Here is a 20,317-nt window from a genome sequence, read left to right as displayed (position 1 = left end):
AGTCAGGTTCACACAAAATTTAACAACTTTCATACTAAAGGATTAGTGAACTTGGGATATGAAATTCTGGAAGGCAAAGGAGCTAGGATCACAACCAAGAATTACCTACACTGAAAAAACTGAAGTTATAACTTTTTGGGGAGAATGTATATTTAATGAAATAGAGAACTTCGACTTTCAAGCATTCCCTTAGGAAAAGACTATAACTGAATAGAAAGTTGTGATTTTCAAATACAAGTCTCAAGAGAAGTATAAGGAGATAAACAGGAAGAGAAGGGATTCAATAAAGTTAAGCTGTTTGCATTCCTACATAGAGAGCTTGACTGAGTTGAATACGGTGGGATGCTATCTAAAATATGAAAAATGATGAAAAAATGCTATTCATACCTGGAGAAAGAACTGATAAAGTCTGAAGGCTGGTCATATGCATACTTTTTTGTCATATAAACCAATGTGATTTGAAGCTGGGGGTGAGACTGACAAAAAGTAATGTGGAACATTGTCTATATGAGGGAAAAATAAATTTCCAGTTTTGTTAGGTTGTAGTTCAGGTATATAATGTAGGTTTTCAGGTCTTCAGCTGTTTTATGTATACCTGTAGTTTGTGTACTTTAGTGTTCAGTACCATTTTTACTGCAGATTTTCTAGAGTGGTAGAGAGTTAGTATTTTTGATTTGCACCATTGCAGCTTTCCTTTCTTTGCTGTTGTACCAGAACACGGGTTAGCACCAGTAATTTTGCTATACTCTGTCAGGATGATCATCTTGACAGTTTAGTATATGAAGCCTTTGTGATCCTGCTTTTTTTTTTTACTTTTAGAATTAGTTACATCATACTAAGATGCTATTCTGTCATATAGCTTCACCAGAGAAAAACTGGCCAATGTTTCAGAGTTCCTATAAAGCCTTCATAACTACTACAGTGGTAGAAGGCCACATAAAATCATTATTATAACTTTTCTTAACTTCCCTACCCAACCTCCCTTGCATGATGGGTTAACGGTCTTATTATATTACTATTTTTGTCATTACTAATACTACTTACTAAATGAACAAATTTATGCCAATGAAGTACTGCTGAATTATTGAAATAATAGAAAATCATAGAGTGAGCTTCTTTTTGAAATATTTACCAAAACATAGGAATAAGTATCAGATAGAATGAGGTTAGGAGGAGTTTTCATCTTTATGAGTTCATGGATTCATTTAAACCTTTTAATATTAATCTCACAGAAAGGAGATAACTAAGTTATACTGCTATTTTTGATTGAATATTTTTAATAAATAAAGCATATTCATGTATGGAACTTGTTAACTGTTTGAAACTTGACAAAATGGACTCCAAAGTCATGCCTGTCCTGGGGGCAGTGATAAGAATTACTAGAATATAATCAGAACATCATCAGCATCTAGAACAGGAAGTGTAATTTTTTTCCTGGAACTCTTGAGCAGTCTGATGAAGTTTATTGATTTCTTCTCAGAAGATACTTTTAAATGCATAAAATAATATACATACATACATATATATATATATATATATGATTACAAAGAGTTAGTGAAAAGTTAGTGAAAATGAAAGATTTAAATAATTTTTTTCTATCCAAGTTTGCAGACCTTCTGAAATTTATTCCTAGGCATCTTGAGGGTCCTTAGACCCCAGGTTAAGAAATTTTTTTTGAAGGGGGTGTCCTACTTTGGAAATATAATTGTCAGATGTTAATAGACATTATAGAAATATTAAAAAGAATTTTGAACTAAAGAAAGCTGTACATCTTAGGAGTTAAGCATGTTCAACAGACACAAGGTCAACAATAAAGCATTTCTTGGAAGGGAGCATGATCACTTCCAATTTCATCATTAAAGCGCTATGAAAGAAGAAAGGGTTCTACATGATGTTTTTTCAATAAATAAACACTGAAATTTTACAGTTTTATGGCTAGGATACAATTCAGGACTATACTTGCTAAGTTTGTCTGAGACAGACTGATATGTCCTTCTGAGTGTTTTCAAAGAAGTAGCAGAGCTGTGTTTTTTAATGGTTGTTTTAGGTTAAAAGACAAGCTAAATTTACTAATTCAAACTAAGCATTTTGAGTTGGCTTTAAAAAATCAGACCAGAAGATGGCACCCTTTGAAAACCTACTTTCCTGGTTTTTTTCAGAGACCAGTAATTCTGCTGGTTGTATCAGAGCCAGGAATCTGACTTACAGCAAGAGATCAATTCTTGCAAAAGACCACATTCACATCTTGAAGATATTTACAGAGGATTCTGGGAAGCTACTTTCAGTCTTGGAAAACATTCACAGCAATGTCCCTCTTGGGAAATGTGGAGACTTTTTACTGTGTTCTTTGAGACTGGAACAAACAAAGAATTGTTTGTTGTTGGTGTAAATAACAAGATGGTCTGTGTTTGGGAGACAGGGCAGAGAAAGGGATTCCCCCCACCCCTTCCCTAGACTAGAACAGCTGCAGAGTATAGGAGCTGGAAAAATAACACTCCCAGTCAACAAGATGTTTCCTTCTGTTGCAAGATCACAGTAAAGCATTTTGGAACTTTTTTTTTTTTGTACCTCACACAATGTTTTGCACTTAGTAGGTACACAGTTAGCCTTAATTAAATTGAATTCAGCTTTCATTTACTTAGTAATTTAGGAACCACTTAATCCAATCTCTCAAGATAAGAATTCTTGCTATAATATCCCTAACAAAACTCTCCTACTGATGGAATGGGGTTGGGTGTGGTGGGGTGGGGGGAAGCCACTACTTTGAAAGATAGATGACTTCATTGTTGATTTGCTCTAATTGTTAGAAAGTTATTTTTTACAAGGAACTCAACTTCTACTCACAGTTAACTTCCATTCTCTAGAGCAATATAGAGCAAGTTTACTCTTTTTCAAATGACAATCCCTTAAGTATGTAAAGATAATTGTGTATCTACTGGGAGGGGGGAGATGGTGACAGTTGCTAACATATTTCTTTCAATTTTCTATATCTATTGTCTACATATATAAATATATATATCATATGAAGATTTTAAACCTAGTTTATACCATTTTCTCATTTTAGATATATTAATTTTGATCATGCAAAATTTTTTCAATGTCACAATCAAAATGATTTGTTTTTTCTTTCATAATTGTTTCTCTCCTTTGTTAGGTTAATAATTCACTCCAATATTTTTACCTTCAATAATGTAATAGCCTCTTAAAAGATCTTTCCATTTATTTACACTCTCCTACCTAATACATTTTTAATACTGCTATCAGAGTAATGTTCCTTAAGCATGTATGCCATTCCTTTGCTCAGATGAAAAGATTTTAAACCTATATGCAAAAAGTACTTAAGAAGTCATCTAGCCTAATCTCATTTTAAAAATGCAGAAACAGTAAATCCAGACAGCTTAAGTGATTTGCTGAGTCACAAGTAGCAAAATATAAGACCAAAACCAAGAAGGAAATATATTCTAGATATAGGAAATTGTCTATGAAAAGGCATATAGATTATAGATATAATATTTTTCATGGAGAATAGAAAATAGACTATTCATGGAAAATAGACTGTTTAGGCTAGAATGTATATATAGCATGAAGACTGAGAACTACCTAGTCATTCTGGAAAGATGGTTTGGAGGCAATATTTATATATTATCTAAAGTTCAACTCAGACGGCTAAAGGTAGTTGTGTTCTAAAGTTGGAAGCTATGTGAAATTGCTCTCTTTCTTAGTTTAGGTAGGTTAGGAGGTAGAATTCCTAACTCTAGTGATCTCCACCACTAGGAATGCCTACAAAGAAATGCTTGTGTTGATCATGCATGCATGCATGCATCCTTTTTTCAATGGAGATTTTTTAAATTGATTATTCCAAAAAGACAAAGAATTGATTTAGAGACCTCTTAAGATTTCCTCAAGCTTGAGAGCTCTTCTTTATAGGTTCATATTTTGATATATCTGTAATGTTCAGAAAAGTTGCTGAAAGGAGAAGACATCCAAAAAAGTCCTGGTACCTGTGACTTCAAACACAAGGAATCCAAGGTCTGACTGTAAAGCCCTGACACTGTGCCCAGAAACTGTTTTTGAAATCTAAGTAAATATGGTCAATATGGTGGAACTTTGTACTTTGGTTTCTCCATGTGACACTGTCATTAATTCAAAGAGGAAAACTTGTCCTGATAACTAAGTCAGTCTCCCAATATTGTTTGATTTGCAGGAAGAAGAGTGGCTAATATTAATAAATACTTACCTAAGATAAGTAATCAGACAAATGAATATGGGAGAAGAGGGCACCCGTGGACAGAATGCCTTTCATTTAATGAAATATACAATTGACTTCATGTTTTTTCTTGAGGATCATGTTTAGGAAAGAAACTGGCAAAACTGCAGTACTTGACTAATCCACAAAGCAGGAAATTAATGACTTAAAGTCTGGGATCTCTTTCTGTTATCAAGTCCATGTAATCAAAAAAAAGTGGTATGACAATTTTATTTACAAAAGCTGAGGGACTGGACAAATTATATATATATATATATATATATATATATATATATATATATATATATATATAATCTGATGCACATTATATTTAAAGCTAGCTGACCATTAGCTAGACTTTATAAATCTTTTTATTAGATGAGAATTTGGACTATAGTGGCATTTACATAATGGAATTTGATTAATGATGTTTTTATTCCATGTGTGGAGTTAGATTATGTGATATTCGATTTTAGAGCAAGTCCATTTTCTTTCTGATATTCAAGCATATTCTCTGTAGTCTAAATGCTAGGTTTAAGATCAAAAATAGTTTAAATTTTTTGGATAGATTTTTGTCTTGGAGGGCAGTAGAAATTCAACCAAGCTAAGAATAGTGAAGCAACATTTTTGGAGAATTTATATCCCAAAGACTTCCAAATAATAATGGGCAAGTAAAGGACTACTTTATAATCAAATAAATTCCCTATTTTTGCCTTTTTCTTTTTGTAGAGTTCATTTAATGGGGAAAAATTTAACATAATTTTATTCACAGTTTATCTAGAAAGGGTCTAGTTTTATATAACATTTGTACCTAGAAAAATGTAATACATAAATACATATATGTATGTATATATACATAGCTATTTGTTTTTGCTTCTAGATACCTTACATACACATATAAATATGGATACACATGTAAATGTAAATCACATGTATATGGATACACATTACACACACACACACATATATATACTATATGTATGTTTATGTTTTATATATATTATGTTTATATATGTATACTTGGATATTATATATACACGTATGTATATTATATTACATGTATAGTATACATGTATGTTTTATATGTGTATATTATGTGTATATTGTATATTATGTTTATATGTATATTTTTATATACATATATTACATATACAGGGATGGTGACTGGAGTCGTAAGGGAATAGATTTTTATATGCTCTTCAAGAATCACAATAGTGCTAATTTGTTTTATGCACTGTGATGGCAGGAGGTGAGAAGTAATCCAGGAAGCAAGGAAACTTACAGTTGAATTATAGAGACAACTGGGAACCTTGTCTGTCAAGAGTTCTGATGTAAAAAAAAAAGCACCTACGTCTTGGTTTCTGTACCATGTGGCATGAAAGCTGGTTAGAAGTACAAGAAATGAACTAAATAGACAGACACATATCAGATGATGTATAATATATATTATTGTAGATATTGTATATCAAGCATAAATATAAATTGCATATGGTAATATAATATATCCATATGTTATATGAATAATGTTTCTTTTCTTTTTGTTTTTGCAAGGCAATGGGGTTAAATGACTTGCTGAAGGTCACATAGTTAGGTAATTATTGTGTCTTGAGACTCCTGACTCAAGGGCTGACTCTATTCACTGTACCACCCAGCTGCCCCAATAATATGTTTCTATAGACATATTTTGCATCCTAGACTTTCTGAATTTCTCATGGTTACTATATCTAATTCTGGGGTTTAATCTTGATGCATTGCACTCCTTATATTTCTTCTCACAATGCCCTGGGACAATGCCATGATATTGGGCATACAAAATCAACTCTTTCATCACTCGTAGAAAGATATGTCAATCTACCATTCCTTTATGTTTTCAATCCCCAACCCTTTAAATTTCCACTTTAAAATAACAATCTTTGGTCATAGTTACCCTAAATGTATTGTCTCCACTATTAAAATATGTATCCTGTGAAGAAAGGGACTCTCTTTGCTTTTAAATTTGTATTCCCAGTTCTCATTCAGTGTTTGGCCTACATTACATGATAAATGATTTATTCATCCACTCATATATATAAGTATATAAATATTCTTATGCATATACATAAACGTGTTACATTTTTCTAAGTGTTCACATGGTACAAAGTAGATCACATAGTCACTAGGTGATCTCTTAAACCCTTCTAGATAGCATTTGAACAAAACTACATTAACTTTTTTTCTCAGGTAAGTGAAATCTATAAAATAAAGGAAGAAAATAGACAATAAGTACCTATTGAGTGCCAGGCAATGTGCTTAGCAGTTTATAATATTATATTCCATTTAATTCTTGCAACAACCTTGAGAAATAAGAGGTATTTTTTTTTCCTGTCTTGCAGTTGAGGAAACTGAGGTAGGTAGAGGTTAAGTGATTTGCCCATAATTACACAGCCAGAAAGTTTCTGATGCTGGCTTTGAATTCAGGTTTTTCTAACTTCAGGGCTAATTCTCTTTCCACCAGTCACCTAACTGCTTCAGGTACAGAAGTTATTTGTTAGGGGGGAACTGAGAAGATATGTGACTTGGCTATAGTTACGTAACTAATAGATATCATTTGGCAGAACTTGACTGTATATCCAAGGTTCAAAGCACTATAACACTCTGTCTTTCATAATTTCATAAGATCTGAAAAAATATAGGCATAATACTTAGCCTACAAAAATATGTCTCATGTCACCTTCTTCCCAAGAAATGACATAGACACAAAAGTGATATCCACATCAAACTTCTTACATCCAATGGTGAAATCATCTAGTGCTAAGGGTTATCAACTGATCTTATCAACTGCTATTTCTCAGAGGAAAAAATATTTTTGAGTCTGACTTTGATGACATTGTGTTATTCTATTTTGTAGAAGACAGAGGATTCATGAAATGAGATGCCTGCCATAGAAAACATATTCAGTAAAGGGACATTCTGTTCTGTTTGTAGTAACATAACCCTGTTGGTAGGCACCACAAGCTGCTCTGACATTTTGTACTAATTCCCATCATTATAAAGATACAGTTGGATTCTATTACAGAATCATAGAATTTTGTTCTGGGTGTCAACAGTGGAAGAACTGAATAAAGTAGACTCTGTTACTAGTTGGCAAGAACAGTAGTCTCAGATCCTGAATAAAAAGGAAAGGACTTGAGAGAAGAACCAAAAGCAAACCACTGTCATTTGGAAATTTTGCCTGCTCAGCTCTATGAGTTTTCTATGTTTTTCCTTCTAACTTAAGGTTTCCAGACTCTCATGTGATGGCATGAGGTGAGAAGTAATCCAGGAAGCAAAGAAAGGAGAAGGATGTAAATATCTGTGGAAATATCATTCTAACATTTTAAAGTGTGTTTTTCCAAAGACAGAGGGTCAGTTTCATATTGGAAAAATAGGCAATTCAATCTTCTCAAATTAGTTGCCATCAGAGACTAGTAGACTGGGTGCTAACATAAAATTTTAGTGTGTATTTTTGGGAAAACTTCCTCAAACATAGAGACCACACATTTTGTCTATTGTAATCACATTCCTAAAAATGGAGCAGTAATGTCTGTGATAGGGCAACTAGGTGAAAGAGTAGGTAGAATGCTGAGACTGAAGTCAAGAAGACTCAGTTTCCTAAGTTTATATGAGACCTCAGATATTCACTAACTTTGTGACCCTGGGCAAGTCCCTTAGCCCTATTTGACTCAGTTTCTTATCTATAAAATGAACTAGATAAGGAAATGGCAAACCACTCCAGTATCTTTGCCAAGAAAACTCCAAAAGGAGTCATGAAGAGTCTGATATCATTGAAAGGAATTGAACAACAACAACATTAATAGCAACAAAATGTATAAGGTGAAGGGGAATAAAACAGAAGAAACTTTATCACATCTGTAGCAAATCCAGAACCATTGTTAAGGCTAGAAAGTAGACTTACCTTATGGTCTTTTTATTGGAAATCATCTCAGGTTGATTGTCTGCTTTCTGGACTTTCTGAAAATTATATTTCAAATGCTATCACTATTGATTATATATAGTGTATTTAATATTGACCAGCTTTCAGTTTTCACCTAGGAAAATATATTCTCCAGAGAGTATAAATCTGTTTTCTCTGTGACTTAGCTTGTTCATGTGGTTTTATATCTCACTGCTATGAAATATGAGATTTAGAATAAGATTTTACTTATTAATCAACTGTAATTTATTCACCTTCATTTAGATTTTTAAAAATATAATTCACTCCTTCCACAGAGGTCACTGGGTCACCTGAATTCTTTCCAATACTTTGATTGAATCACTTCTTACTTTCAAATATACTACACTTAAAACACAGGGAAAAGAAAAAATGGGCCATAGATAGTAAAGCATCAATGTTTAGGGTTCCTTGTCATCACAATGAAGCAAACAATGGAAGAGATAGCTTTCTTTGTGTTACCCCCACATATTCTGTTGTTTTGCTTGCTTCATAAAGGGTAGTATTATTGTTTGTAAGTAGAATTATGAAGGCTAACATGGTTGCATGAAGGAGTTTGTGGTTTTGATTTTTAAAATAGCCTTGAAACAACTAATCTATTCAACTTTTAACTGACCTCATCAGTCATCTAACACAATAGAATAAAAAATACAACTTTTATAATGTATAAAACCTTTCTCTGAATTAAAGAATCTAAGAACTAGAAAAGGTTTTAGATGGCATTGAGTCCAACCTATACCAGAATAAGAATAAACATCACAGCATATCAAACAAGTGTTTAAAGTATTCTTTGAAGACCTTCAATTAAGAGGAATCTACTGTCTCTTGAGGCAACCAATTCCATTTTGTAATTGTTAGAACTGTTAGAAGTATTCACTTAAGTATTCTGTTAGAAGTACTCAGGCACTGTTTCAAGTCAGGAAAATGGAACAAGTTATAGCTCAGAAATAGAATTGGTCTTTGAGTAGCTGGTGTATTTCTAACTTGGGTAGGTTGGGAAGACCCCATCTAAAAAAATGAAGAAATAAAGACAAAAAAGAAAAAGAAAGTCTTCCCTTACATAAAGTCTAACTCTTCACGTATCACTCTTGGGTCCCAAAGGACCTAGAATGACAAGTTGAATTCTTATTTCATGTGAACAAGCCTATAAAATACTTGAAGGTAACTTTCATGTCTTTTCTTTTCCTTCTGGGCTCAGTCATCCCTAGCTTTTCCCACCAATTTTCATACTGTATCAAGGCTCATCACCATTCTGGGATGCCTTCTTCTGGACACTTTGTCAATGTCCTAAAAATGTTGTGGCCAGAACTAAACATAGTTCTTTAGATGTGACCTGATCAAGACTATCATCTTCTTCATCCTTTACCTTTCTCAATGAAGGCTGTCAGAATTTTCTTTCTTTCTTGCCTTTCATATCACACTGATAACTTGTACTGAATTTTCAATCCACTTGTCTTCCATGTTTTTTTCAGATAAATCGGTATCTATCAGTCTTTACCAATTTTGTACTTGTGAACCTAAGTGTAAAATTCCCTATTTATCTCTATTATACTTCATCTTATTAGATTTACTCATTCATTTAATTGATCCTGACAGTGATCAGGTGTGTTTATACCAGATTTTGTTTATCTACAAATAGGAGATAGGCATTTCTTTTAGCCCTTATTTAAATCATTAATAAAATGGCAAAGAGGCACATGAACAAAATGAATTTCAGGGTATTCTCATAGGGACCTCCTTCCCAAAGACTTGATTAGCAGTATCCCTAATATAATTCTTTCTATTACATCACAATGAAAAATCAGGATTCAATTCATGTTTTTTATATACAATTGGAGGGCTTTGACCATGCTAACCAAATCTAGTAAATGGAGGGAAGAGCAAGGAGATCAGAAGTGTTAAATTTTACAAAGTAAAAGTAAAGCCTGAATCAAATAAAAATGTAATTGGAAAATGTTTTTAAGCACAAGATAATAAAAATATAATACAACATAAATAATGCTAATTTGTAGTTTTCTAAGTCAATATGCAAACCACTGGGATCTATTTGATTTTGATACTACTATCATAGACCATAGAAATTAGAGCAAAAACACTTTATTCTAGGACCCTGAAAAATGGGGGAGCAGGTAATATTGATAGTTCTTGTGTTTTTTCAATAGGTATAAACAATTAAACTTAGGATCTTGGATAAATAATAATTTACCATATGAGTTCTTCCCTGACTACCTCTACCTTTCTCTTTTCCCCCATTAACACAGTGTCCCAGGATGCCCCCAAAACTCAAAATCCATAGTTATTTAAATGTGGTCTCCAACATTAGACAGTAAGCACCCTGAGATCTCTAAGATTGTTCATTATTTATTTATTCAAATTTTTGCCTTCTTTATATCCCTTAGTACATGCTTTTCACATAGGAGGAACTTTATGCCTGCTTATTGATTAATTGATTTGATGGCAAGCATGTATGTAAGGAAATAGTACTACTATAACTGAGCTGTACCAAATTTTCCTCCCTGACTGTCTAGGGCTGTGATATATGAAATTATTACTTATTCAATAATAGAGAGCACATCCACTCATTCTGGGTTAATAAATAGCAAAAAATATAATAGACTTTCCCTCAAAGGATGTTCAAGGATTATCAAGAGTTGGTAGCGTATTCTGTAATATACTATTATACCCTTTCCTGAATTAACTGTATAGATTTGTAATATCTAAATTGTCACATTCCCCTAACCATGACACATATAGCTATAAAATATACTGTACATTTTTTATGGTTTTTCTAGGTAAATTTTTCTCAAATTAAATGGTGAGAAAGCAAGGAAAAAGTCTCACCCTGAGTAAAAGGTGCAATTATTGAGGTTTGCAACTATTGTGTTCCTGAAAGTAGATTTTAGTTTACATACCATGGATACATGGATACAGAAAAGTCACACACAGATTTTAAGAAAAATCTTTCTTATTTCTAATCAACATAAGGTTAAAAAATTGGTCAAAAGCTGTAAGAAACTTACAAGTTCTTACCAAAAACATGTTTCTAAAATGACTAGTCTAGTAGAACTGCCCAAAATATGAAATTCCCAATGCAACAGAAAGATGGACAGATGGACAGAGGAATGTTCATTAACTATGTGATATTTAAACCAAAGCAGATGTCAGACATCTACTTTGAAAGGAATCTTAAGAAAAAATTTTTGGTAATCCCTTGAGGTGGTTCTATTACAGTCCTGTGTCCTAAAGCTGAATGTTTCATTTAACAGTCTGATTCACATTTCTAGGCACCAAATTAACTATGTCAAATATAATTGCTAATTGGTGAAGCCAAGAAATGTCACCAGAAATCCATGATCTTGTGTCTTTTTTTCGGTTTATTCAATCTGTAAATTCAAGTATTTTGATTCAAATTTTGAAAGGAAAGATTTGCTATGTGTAAAGACAGGAGGAAGAAATGAATGAAAAGGGAAAGAATAATAGGTGTTTTCATGTAATAGAATATAAGGGAAATAGAAGAAATAAAAAAAGATTAAGAAAAAGGAGGGGAAATAGAGCTGGTGGGGGCAGATAGACTATAAAATAAATCATAAAATAGTATCTCATATAATTAGATCACATTTGTCTGATAATCTTATGAAACTAATCAGAGATAAGGGATGTAAAAATGCTTTGGAACAGTTGAAGGAGCTGTTATAAGGTTCATGTTAATAAATAGCAAATTTATTTATTCCCAGGACTTACCTGAGTCATTTTCAGATCTTTTTTTTGATTCATTTATTCCAAATTCAACATTCAATCTTACTCATGACAAACATTTATTAATATTTATTGAACTGAGTGAAAGTGATATTTACATGCAATTCTAGCAAGGTTTACTACTGATTTCAGGAAATTTTTAAAATTAAACTGATTTGAATTTTCAAACTCACAATAGGTAGGAAGAAGGGTTCTGGTGGTAAGAGTGTAAATAAAAAAGCAAACAACTGAGAATGTGACACCAAAGGTAGAGATAAAAAAGTTATAAAAAGAGAAAACATAAATTTAATAAGCACAGAAATATGGGATCACTTAACACAGGCAAAGGTAGAGCAATATAACTCAACGGATGTTGAGGCCATTACTATATTTCAACATAACACAACTGTACTGTTGAGCTTGAATTTTCAATAGAACATGTCCAAGTTCCTTTTTATATTTTAAAAAAAGTAAGGGGTTATATGCTACTTTAAATAAGTATGGCAGTGCAATAATAATTAAAATAAATTATTTTAGGTAATGGAATCAGAATCGTAGAAGTCATCTCATCTTCATTTTAAAGGATGACTATCCTTAACAATACCTTTGCTGATTATTCTGCAGAGAACTGAAATTTTAATGGATTATATGATATTATAAGTATATTTTAATGATGTTGCAGGAGCAAGTATTTGCAATGTAGGTTAGGTAAAAGAATAGTTTTTCCTTGAAAAGTATTGAAATTGACTTTAGGACTAAATTGATTCAGGTGAGTAATGATTGTACTGTTGGTCTTGATGCCTCTGTCCTAAGGGGAAAAAAAATCAGCTCCAGAGGCCTCTCTTGGGTTTGATTGCTATTGCTACTATGATCAGCAAAGAGGTTGCATAATTGTACTCAAGTGAGTTGTTATTGTATCCTTCCTGAAAGTGTTTTCTATGCTATTGTTAAGAAAATTTCCTTTTGACTGTTAATTGGTTATACACATGCCATTTGCAAACCTGAAGTACCATACTGGCATGAATCTGGCCTGGACAACAATGCATGCTATATAGGCTTAAGTGTATAAACCTTAAACCTCTTTCATTTCTCAAACTTGAATTGTGCTTTTCAGGGTATGCTGTTGCATTGATGTCATTGATGTTGATTTATTTTGAAGGATCTCATCAGATATTTTTCCTTTAGAATTTCCCAGCTTCTGCATCTTTGCAAAAGAATTAGAATTACTGAGTCAAAGGATATGATTGGTCTTAATGCACTTTAGGCATAGTTCCATATCGCTTTCCACCAAACTCCACCAAAAATGCATTAATGTCTCAATCTTCCCACAATCTCTCCAACAAGATCATTTTTCCTTTTTTGATATCTTGACCAATCTGATAGCTGTTTTAGTTGTTTTAATTTTCATTTCTCTAATCAACCACGATTTGGAGCATTTTTTCCAAATGATTATATATAGCTTTAATTTCTTCTTTTGAAAACTGTTCATATCCTTTGATCATTTATCAATTAAGGAATGACTTACAACCTTGTAAACTTGATTCAATGTTCTAAATATTTTAGAAATGAGACCTTTATTAGAAGCCCTAGCTTTGAAAATTGTCTCCATTATTCTTGGCAGCATTGGTTTTATTACTGCAAAATCTTTTAATTTAATAGTCAAAATCATCCATTTTGCAATTTATAATGTACTATATTTCCTTGCTTGGTCATAAATTTCAACCCTTTTAATAGATACCACAGATAGAATATTTCTTGATCTGTTAATTGGTCCATGGCATTACCCTTTATGCCTAAATCCTGTACCCATTTTGAACTTATTTTGGTATAGGGTATGAGATGTGAGTCTATGTCTAGTTTTTGTCATACTATTTTCCACTTTCCCAATAATTTTTGTCAAGTAGTGAGTCTTTGGGTTTGTCAAGCAATAGATTACTATAGTCCTTTACCATGGTATCTTTTGTACCTATCCTAATCCACTGGTCCATTACTCTATTTCTTAGCTAGTACCAAGCAAGGTTTTTTTTGTTGTTGTTTTTGAGGTTTTTGCAAGGCAAATGGGGTTAAGTGGCTCACCCAAGGCCACACAGCTAGGTAATTATTAAGCATCCGAGGCTGAATTTGAACTCAGGTACTCCTGATTCCAGGGCTGGTGCTCTATCTAGCTGCCCCTGTACCATGCAGTTTTGATGACTACCACTTTATACAATAGTATAGTATATTTCTAAAACTATGCTACCTTACTTTGCATTTTTCCATCAGTTCCCTTGATATTCTTATCCTGTTCCTTCAAATGAATGGTGTTAATATTTTTTCTAGCTCTGTAAAATAGTTATTTGGTAGTTTGATTGGTATGGCACTGAATGTTTAATTTGGGTAGAATTGTCATTTTTATTTTATTAGCATGGCCTAACTATGAGTAACTGATATTTTCCCAATTATTTAGATCTGATTTTATATATATATATATATATATATATATATATATATATATATATATATATATAAAGTGTTTTGTAATTGTGTTCATACAGTTTCTGAATTTGTCTTGGGAGATAGGTTCTCAAGTATTTTATGTTGTCTGAAGTTACTTTAAATGGAATTTCTCCTTCTGTCTCTTGTCCTTGGGCTTTGTTGTTCATATGAAGAAAAGCTGATGATTTATGTGGATTTATTTTATAACCTTGCTACTGTAGGTACTGAAATTGTTAATTGTTTCAAGTAGTTTTTTAAAGATTATCTAGGGTTCTCTAAAGATACCATCATATAATCTGCAAAGAATGAAAGTTTTGCTTCTTCATTGTCAGTTCTAATTCTGTCAATTGGGTTTTCTTCTCTTACTGCTAAAGCTAACATTTCTAATACTATATTTAATAGTAATGGTGATAAAGGGCATTTTTATCCTTTGTTTTAGCACTGATCATATTGGAAATGCTCCCAGTTCTTCCCTATTAGATATATTTGTTGATGGTTTTAGATGGTTTAAATAGGAACTGCTTATTGTTTTGAAAACATTTATTCTTATACTCTCTAGTGTTTTTAATAGGAATGGAAGTTGTATTTTGTTAAAGGTTTTTTCAGTACCTATTGAGATAATCATATGATTTATGTTGACTTTGTTATTGATATGTTTAATTATGTTGAGTGTTTTCCTAAAATTGAACCATTCCTGACTATCTGGCATAAATCCATCTTGATTATGATGTGTTATCCTCTTAATTTCTTAGCAAAAATTTTATTTACATTGTTATTTAGAGAGTTTGGTCTATCATTTTGTCTGTTTCGACTCTTCCTGGTTTAGGAATCAGTACTATATTGATGTCATAAAAGAAATTTGGCAGAACTCCTTCCTCCTTTTTAAAAAAATGAATTAGAATTAATTGTTTCTTAAATATTTGGTAGAATTTACTTTGAAATCCATCTGGACCTGGAGATTTTTTCTTAGGGAGCTTATTGATGTTTTCTACAATTTCTTTTTTCTGAAATGGGGATATTTAAGTATTTTATTTCCTCTTCTGTTAATCTGGGTAGTTTGTATTTTTGTAAATGTTCCTTCATTTCACTCAGGTTATCAAATTTATTGGAATACACTTTAGCAAAGTAGCTCCAAATTATCTCTTTAAGTTCCTCCTCATTGTGGTGAATTTTTGATACTAGTAATTTGGTATTCTTCTTTCTTTTCTTAAAATCAGATTAACCAAACATTTATCTATTTTATTTTTTTTTCATAAAACCAACTCTTAGCTTTATGTTTTAGATCAATGGTTCTCTTGCTTTCAATTTTATTTATCTCTCCTTTGATTTTCAGAATTTCTAATTTAGTATTAATTGGGGATCTTTAATTAGTTCTTTTTCTAGCTTTTTTAGTAGCATACCAAATTCATTGATCTTTTTCTCTATTTTATTTATATAAGCATTTAGAGATATAATATTTCCTCAAAATTTCTTTGGCTGCATCTCATAAAATTGGTGTGATGTCTCATTGTTATCATTTTCTTGGATGAAATAGTTGATTACTTCTATGATTTGTTGTTTGAACCACTCATTCTTTAAAATTGTTATTTAGTTTCCAATTAATTTTTGGTTTATCTTTCCATGGCTCTTTATTACATACAATTTTTATTGCATCTTAATCTTAAAAGCATGCATTGGGGTGGCTAGGTGGCGAAGTGGATGGAACACCAGCCTTGGAATCAGGAGTACCTGAGTTCAAATCCAGCCTCAGACATTTAATAATTACCTAGTTGTGTGGCCTTGGGCAAGCCACTTAACCTCATTGTCTTGCAAAAACCAAAAAAAAAGCATGCATTTATAATTTTTACCTTTCTGCATTTCAGTGTAAGGTTTTTATGGCCCAGTAGATGGTCAGTTTTGGTATAGGTGCCATGTACTGAAAAAGGTTTATTCTTTTCTATCCCCATCAGTTTTCTTCATAGGTCTATCATATCTAAGCTTTCTAAGATATTATTTATCTTCTTAAGTTCCTTCTTGTTTTATTTCTGGTTAGATTTCTTATTTTGAGAGAGGGAGACTGAGGGTCTCTATTATCAAAATTTTGGGGTTGATGTCACCTTGTAATTCATTTAGCCTCTGCTCTAAGAATTTGAATGCTATATCACTTGAGATATATATATATATATATGTATATATATATATATGTTTAATAATGATATAACTTCATTGACTAAGGACCTTTTAAGAAGATGTAGTTTCCTTCCTTATCCTTATTAATGAGATTTATTTTTTACTTTTGCTTTGTCTGAGATCAGAATCACTGATTTTTTTTTTACTTCAGCTAAAGTATAATATATTGTCCTTCAACCTTCTACTTTTACCCTGTATCTCTCTGCTTAAAATGTATTTCTTGTAAACAACATATTGCAGGATTCTGGTTTTTATAATAACCATTCTGCTATCTGCTTCCATTTTAAGGGAAAGTTTATCCCATTCATATTTATAGTTAAGATGATTAATTCTGTATTTCCCTCCATGCTGTCTTTCCCTGTTTATAACTTTCTCTTTCCTTTCCTCACCAATGTTTTTTTTCTTTCCTCTTTGACTTTTCTTTTAAATATAAATTTTAAATTTACTTTCAGTTTTATCTTTGCCTTCTCCTTTTATTAGTCCCTTCTTCCTCTTCCTTTCTTCCTACCTATTTACTTGTAAGGTAGAACTGTTTTATAAATCCTATTAGGAGTATATATATTTCCCTCTCTGGGCCAAATCTATGGAATAGATTTACTCAGTGTTCATACCCTCCCTTCTTTTTTCTATAATAAATTTATGTGCCTCTTCATCTGGTGTTATTTATTCACTAATGCCTGGCCTTTTCCTAGTAAGGTCCTTCTTTTTATGTTATTTTAACCCTGACTTGTACTTGCAACTTCTTTGTCAAAATATATTTCTTTTATCTGTCCTGATAGAAGTATGATTTTCAAAGGTAGGTTGATTGATTGCTTGATAAGCAGCATTGCCTCATAGTCACTAAGTGCCCTCCACTCTCTTTGTCTCATTAGAAATACACTTCTCAAGAGTCACAAATCACTTCAAATTTTAATCACTTTACCATATCACTTTTTCAAGTACCTCCATGGACACACAATCCTCATGAGCCTAAGTATCATGCAAAATCTAATTATTTCATGAACCATTTATACCCTTCCCCCCAAGTCTACTCCTTCCAATTGTAGGCAAAGTGTCAAGTAAAGCAAAATCTCTTCATGATGTTTTTCATGTTCAGTTCCTATAAGTATACTTTTTCCCTCCTTCTCTATAGTACTCCAGTTATAGCACTATAATCCTCCCCAACCAAAGTATAAAGTACACTCTATTCCTTTGTCCCAACTATGGTCTTAAAACACCTTATTAACTAATGTATGGATTAAGGCAAGATCACTTCCTAATCTCTTTATGTCCAATTCTTCTGAGTGTGCTCCCTGTTGTATTACAACACTCCTTAACTAAGTATCTAGAAAAGCAAGGTCTAATTGTATAGAGAGTACTCTAAGTACTCCTAAGTACTGGAATACTCTGAAGGTATCTCTTAAGAACTTCAGATTTGATTTAAGGCATGGGAAACACTGGCACAGGACTGTCTAGCAAAGGATGCCCTCATCAAAGAAAGTGCTGAGCAATATGAGCAAAGCAGAATTAAAGTAGCTCTAAGGAAATAGGAAATACTTGAGTTTAGAGTAAACACTCCAGGTCTTCACCTGGACCTGACCTGTGGCAGAGCATTCTCAGCTCCTATTGGTCTGGTCAGCCAAGTTGGACAAAGTGATGTCATTTTGATCTTCTTCAATAACAAAGGATAAGAATCAACTGAAAGACAAGATGTACTCTAAATGCAATCCCTTCAAGTACACTATCCTAAGAGAAATACAATTCTCAAGAATTAGAAATGATAGGGATGTATATAATCTAATATTCTGAACTTGCATTTTTTTCCCCCTTTCCATTAACCTTTCATGCATCTCTTGAGTCTTGTTATTAGAAGATTGATTTTTTTCTGTTTGGGTCTGATCTTTTTATCAGAAAATGTTGAAATCCTTTATTTCCTTGAAAATTCATCTTTTCCTCTGATAGAATATGAATTTTGCTGAATTTTTCAGGGCAGTAAATTCTTGGTTGTAATCCAAAGTCCTTTGCCCCCTGAAATATAACATTTCACGTCCAGCAATATTTCAGTGTTGAAGCTGATGAGTCCTGTATTATTCAGGATGCTTCCTTTTTATTTAAATTGCTTCTTTTTGTCTACAGTATTTTCTTCTTTGAGAATTCTGGAATTGGCTATGATAGTACTTGGAGTTTACATCCTGGGATCACTTTCTGGAGGTGTTCTGGGTATTCTTTTAAGGACTATTTTGTCTTCTTAGTCTAGAATATTAGGGAAATTTTCCATGATAATTTCCTAAAAAGATATTTTTCCAGGGTCTTTTTTTGTCTAAATTTTCTGGTAGACCAATAATTGATAACTTTTTTCTCCTGGATCTATTTTCCAGGTCATTTGTTTTTCCTAAAGTTACCCTATATTTTCTTCAGGTTATTTTAGCCATCTGATTTTATTGATGGAATTCTTGATGTCTCATAGATTCATTAGTTTCTATTTGTCCAATTCTAATTTTAAGGGTTTTATTTTCTTCAGTTAACTTTTGTGCTTCCTTTTCCTGTTGGTTAATTTTATTTTACAGTGCGTTCTTTTCTTTTTCTATTTGGTTAATTTTCCTTTTTTGTTGAATTGCATTCCCTCTTCAGTTGGTTGATTTGCTTGTTAGATGAGTTACATTCCTTTTTCAGTTGGTTGATTTTATTTTTGATGAGTTAATTATTTTCCCAGTTGGTTAGTTTTACTTTTAAAATTGATTTCTTTGGTCAATTTTTCATAATTTTCTTGCATGGTTCTCATTTGTTTTTTACATTTTTCTTCTTCCTCTCTTTTTTGTTTTTTAAAATAATTTTAAAACTATTCTATGATGTTTTTGATTTGAGTCCAATTCATAAACTCCTTTGACTTACAAGTAGGTAATTTACCACTTCTTTCTTCTTCTGAGAAGGCATTTTTCTCATCTCTATCTTTATAGTAGTTTTCTATAGTAAAGATTCTTTTATTTTTTTATTCATTTTGGATGTTGAACTCTGCTCGTGGGCTATAGGGAGTATAGTCCTGAATTTTTTGTGCTGGAGTTGGGATCTGATCCTTGACTTATCATTTGCCAAGATGTTGCCTATACAGCCCAGGTGTTGCCTATGCAGAGGTTTGTTTCCTCCTTTGTGTCCTGGTTATGTCTAAGCAATGGTTTGTTCCCAGCCCAGTCCTGTCTGTTGCCCCAGTGTTCCCAGGGTTCATACTTTGTTTGGAGGATGGGATCCTCTCTGCTGGCCTGAAAACTTGTTTCAATCTATTTTTTGGTGATATCTGTAGCTTTAATGTCTGTGTTAAGGCTTCATATAATGTTGTATAAGGAAAAGCTCTAGGAGCAGGCTAGTTTCACACTGCCATCTGGGCTCTGTTCCAAAAGTCCTATCAGTTTTAATAATGTCAATTCATTGATTATTGAACAGAAGACCAATACATATACTAATATTTATAAACAATGCCCAAACCATAGTACTCTATGACCCCTTTTCTATCATCATATTTTATCATTGTAGAAGTAGAATGGAGCTACATAAGACTGAGGGGCCATTTATCTTTTTAATTTATTTCATAAGTTGTAATGGATATGGTGTTCAAAACTGAATTATCTCTGATGATGAGTCTTTATACTTAACTAAACAGACTGCCACTGGGACCACACTCAGAGACTTTCCAGTAAGGTACAAAGGGACATAAAAAATTATGCTTTCCTGGCATAGTGTTTAAGAAT

At 32.4% G+C, this 20,317-nt stretch overlaps 1 protein-coding gene across 1 annotated transcript in view; it reads right to left on the bottom strand.

Moving 5' to 3' along the window:
* Positions 1-8,206, bottom strand: part of LOC141512089 (cilia- and flagella-associated protein 337-like) — a 130,591-nt gene extending 122,385 nt beyond the window's left edge. Inside the window, 1 exon segment of the mRNA XM_074220973.1 lies at positions 8,181-8,206. Within this exon segment, the coding sequence (XP_074077074.1) occupies positions 8,181-8,206 (26 nt within the window).
* Between the last annotated feature and the right edge of the window lie 12,111 nt (positions 8,207-20,317).

This window comes from Macrotis lagotis, chromosome 2 (genome assembly GCF_037893015.1).
Source record: "Macrotis lagotis isolate mMagLag1 chromosome 2, bilby.v1.9.chrom.fasta, whole genome shotgun sequence".
Lineage (NCBI taxonomy): Eukaryota > Metazoa > Chordata > Mammalia > Peramelemorphia > Peramelidae > Macrotis > Macrotis lagotis.
The sequence above is the reverse complement of the archived record's forward strand: the minus strand, read 5'-3'. Positions and strand labels throughout refer to the sequence as shown.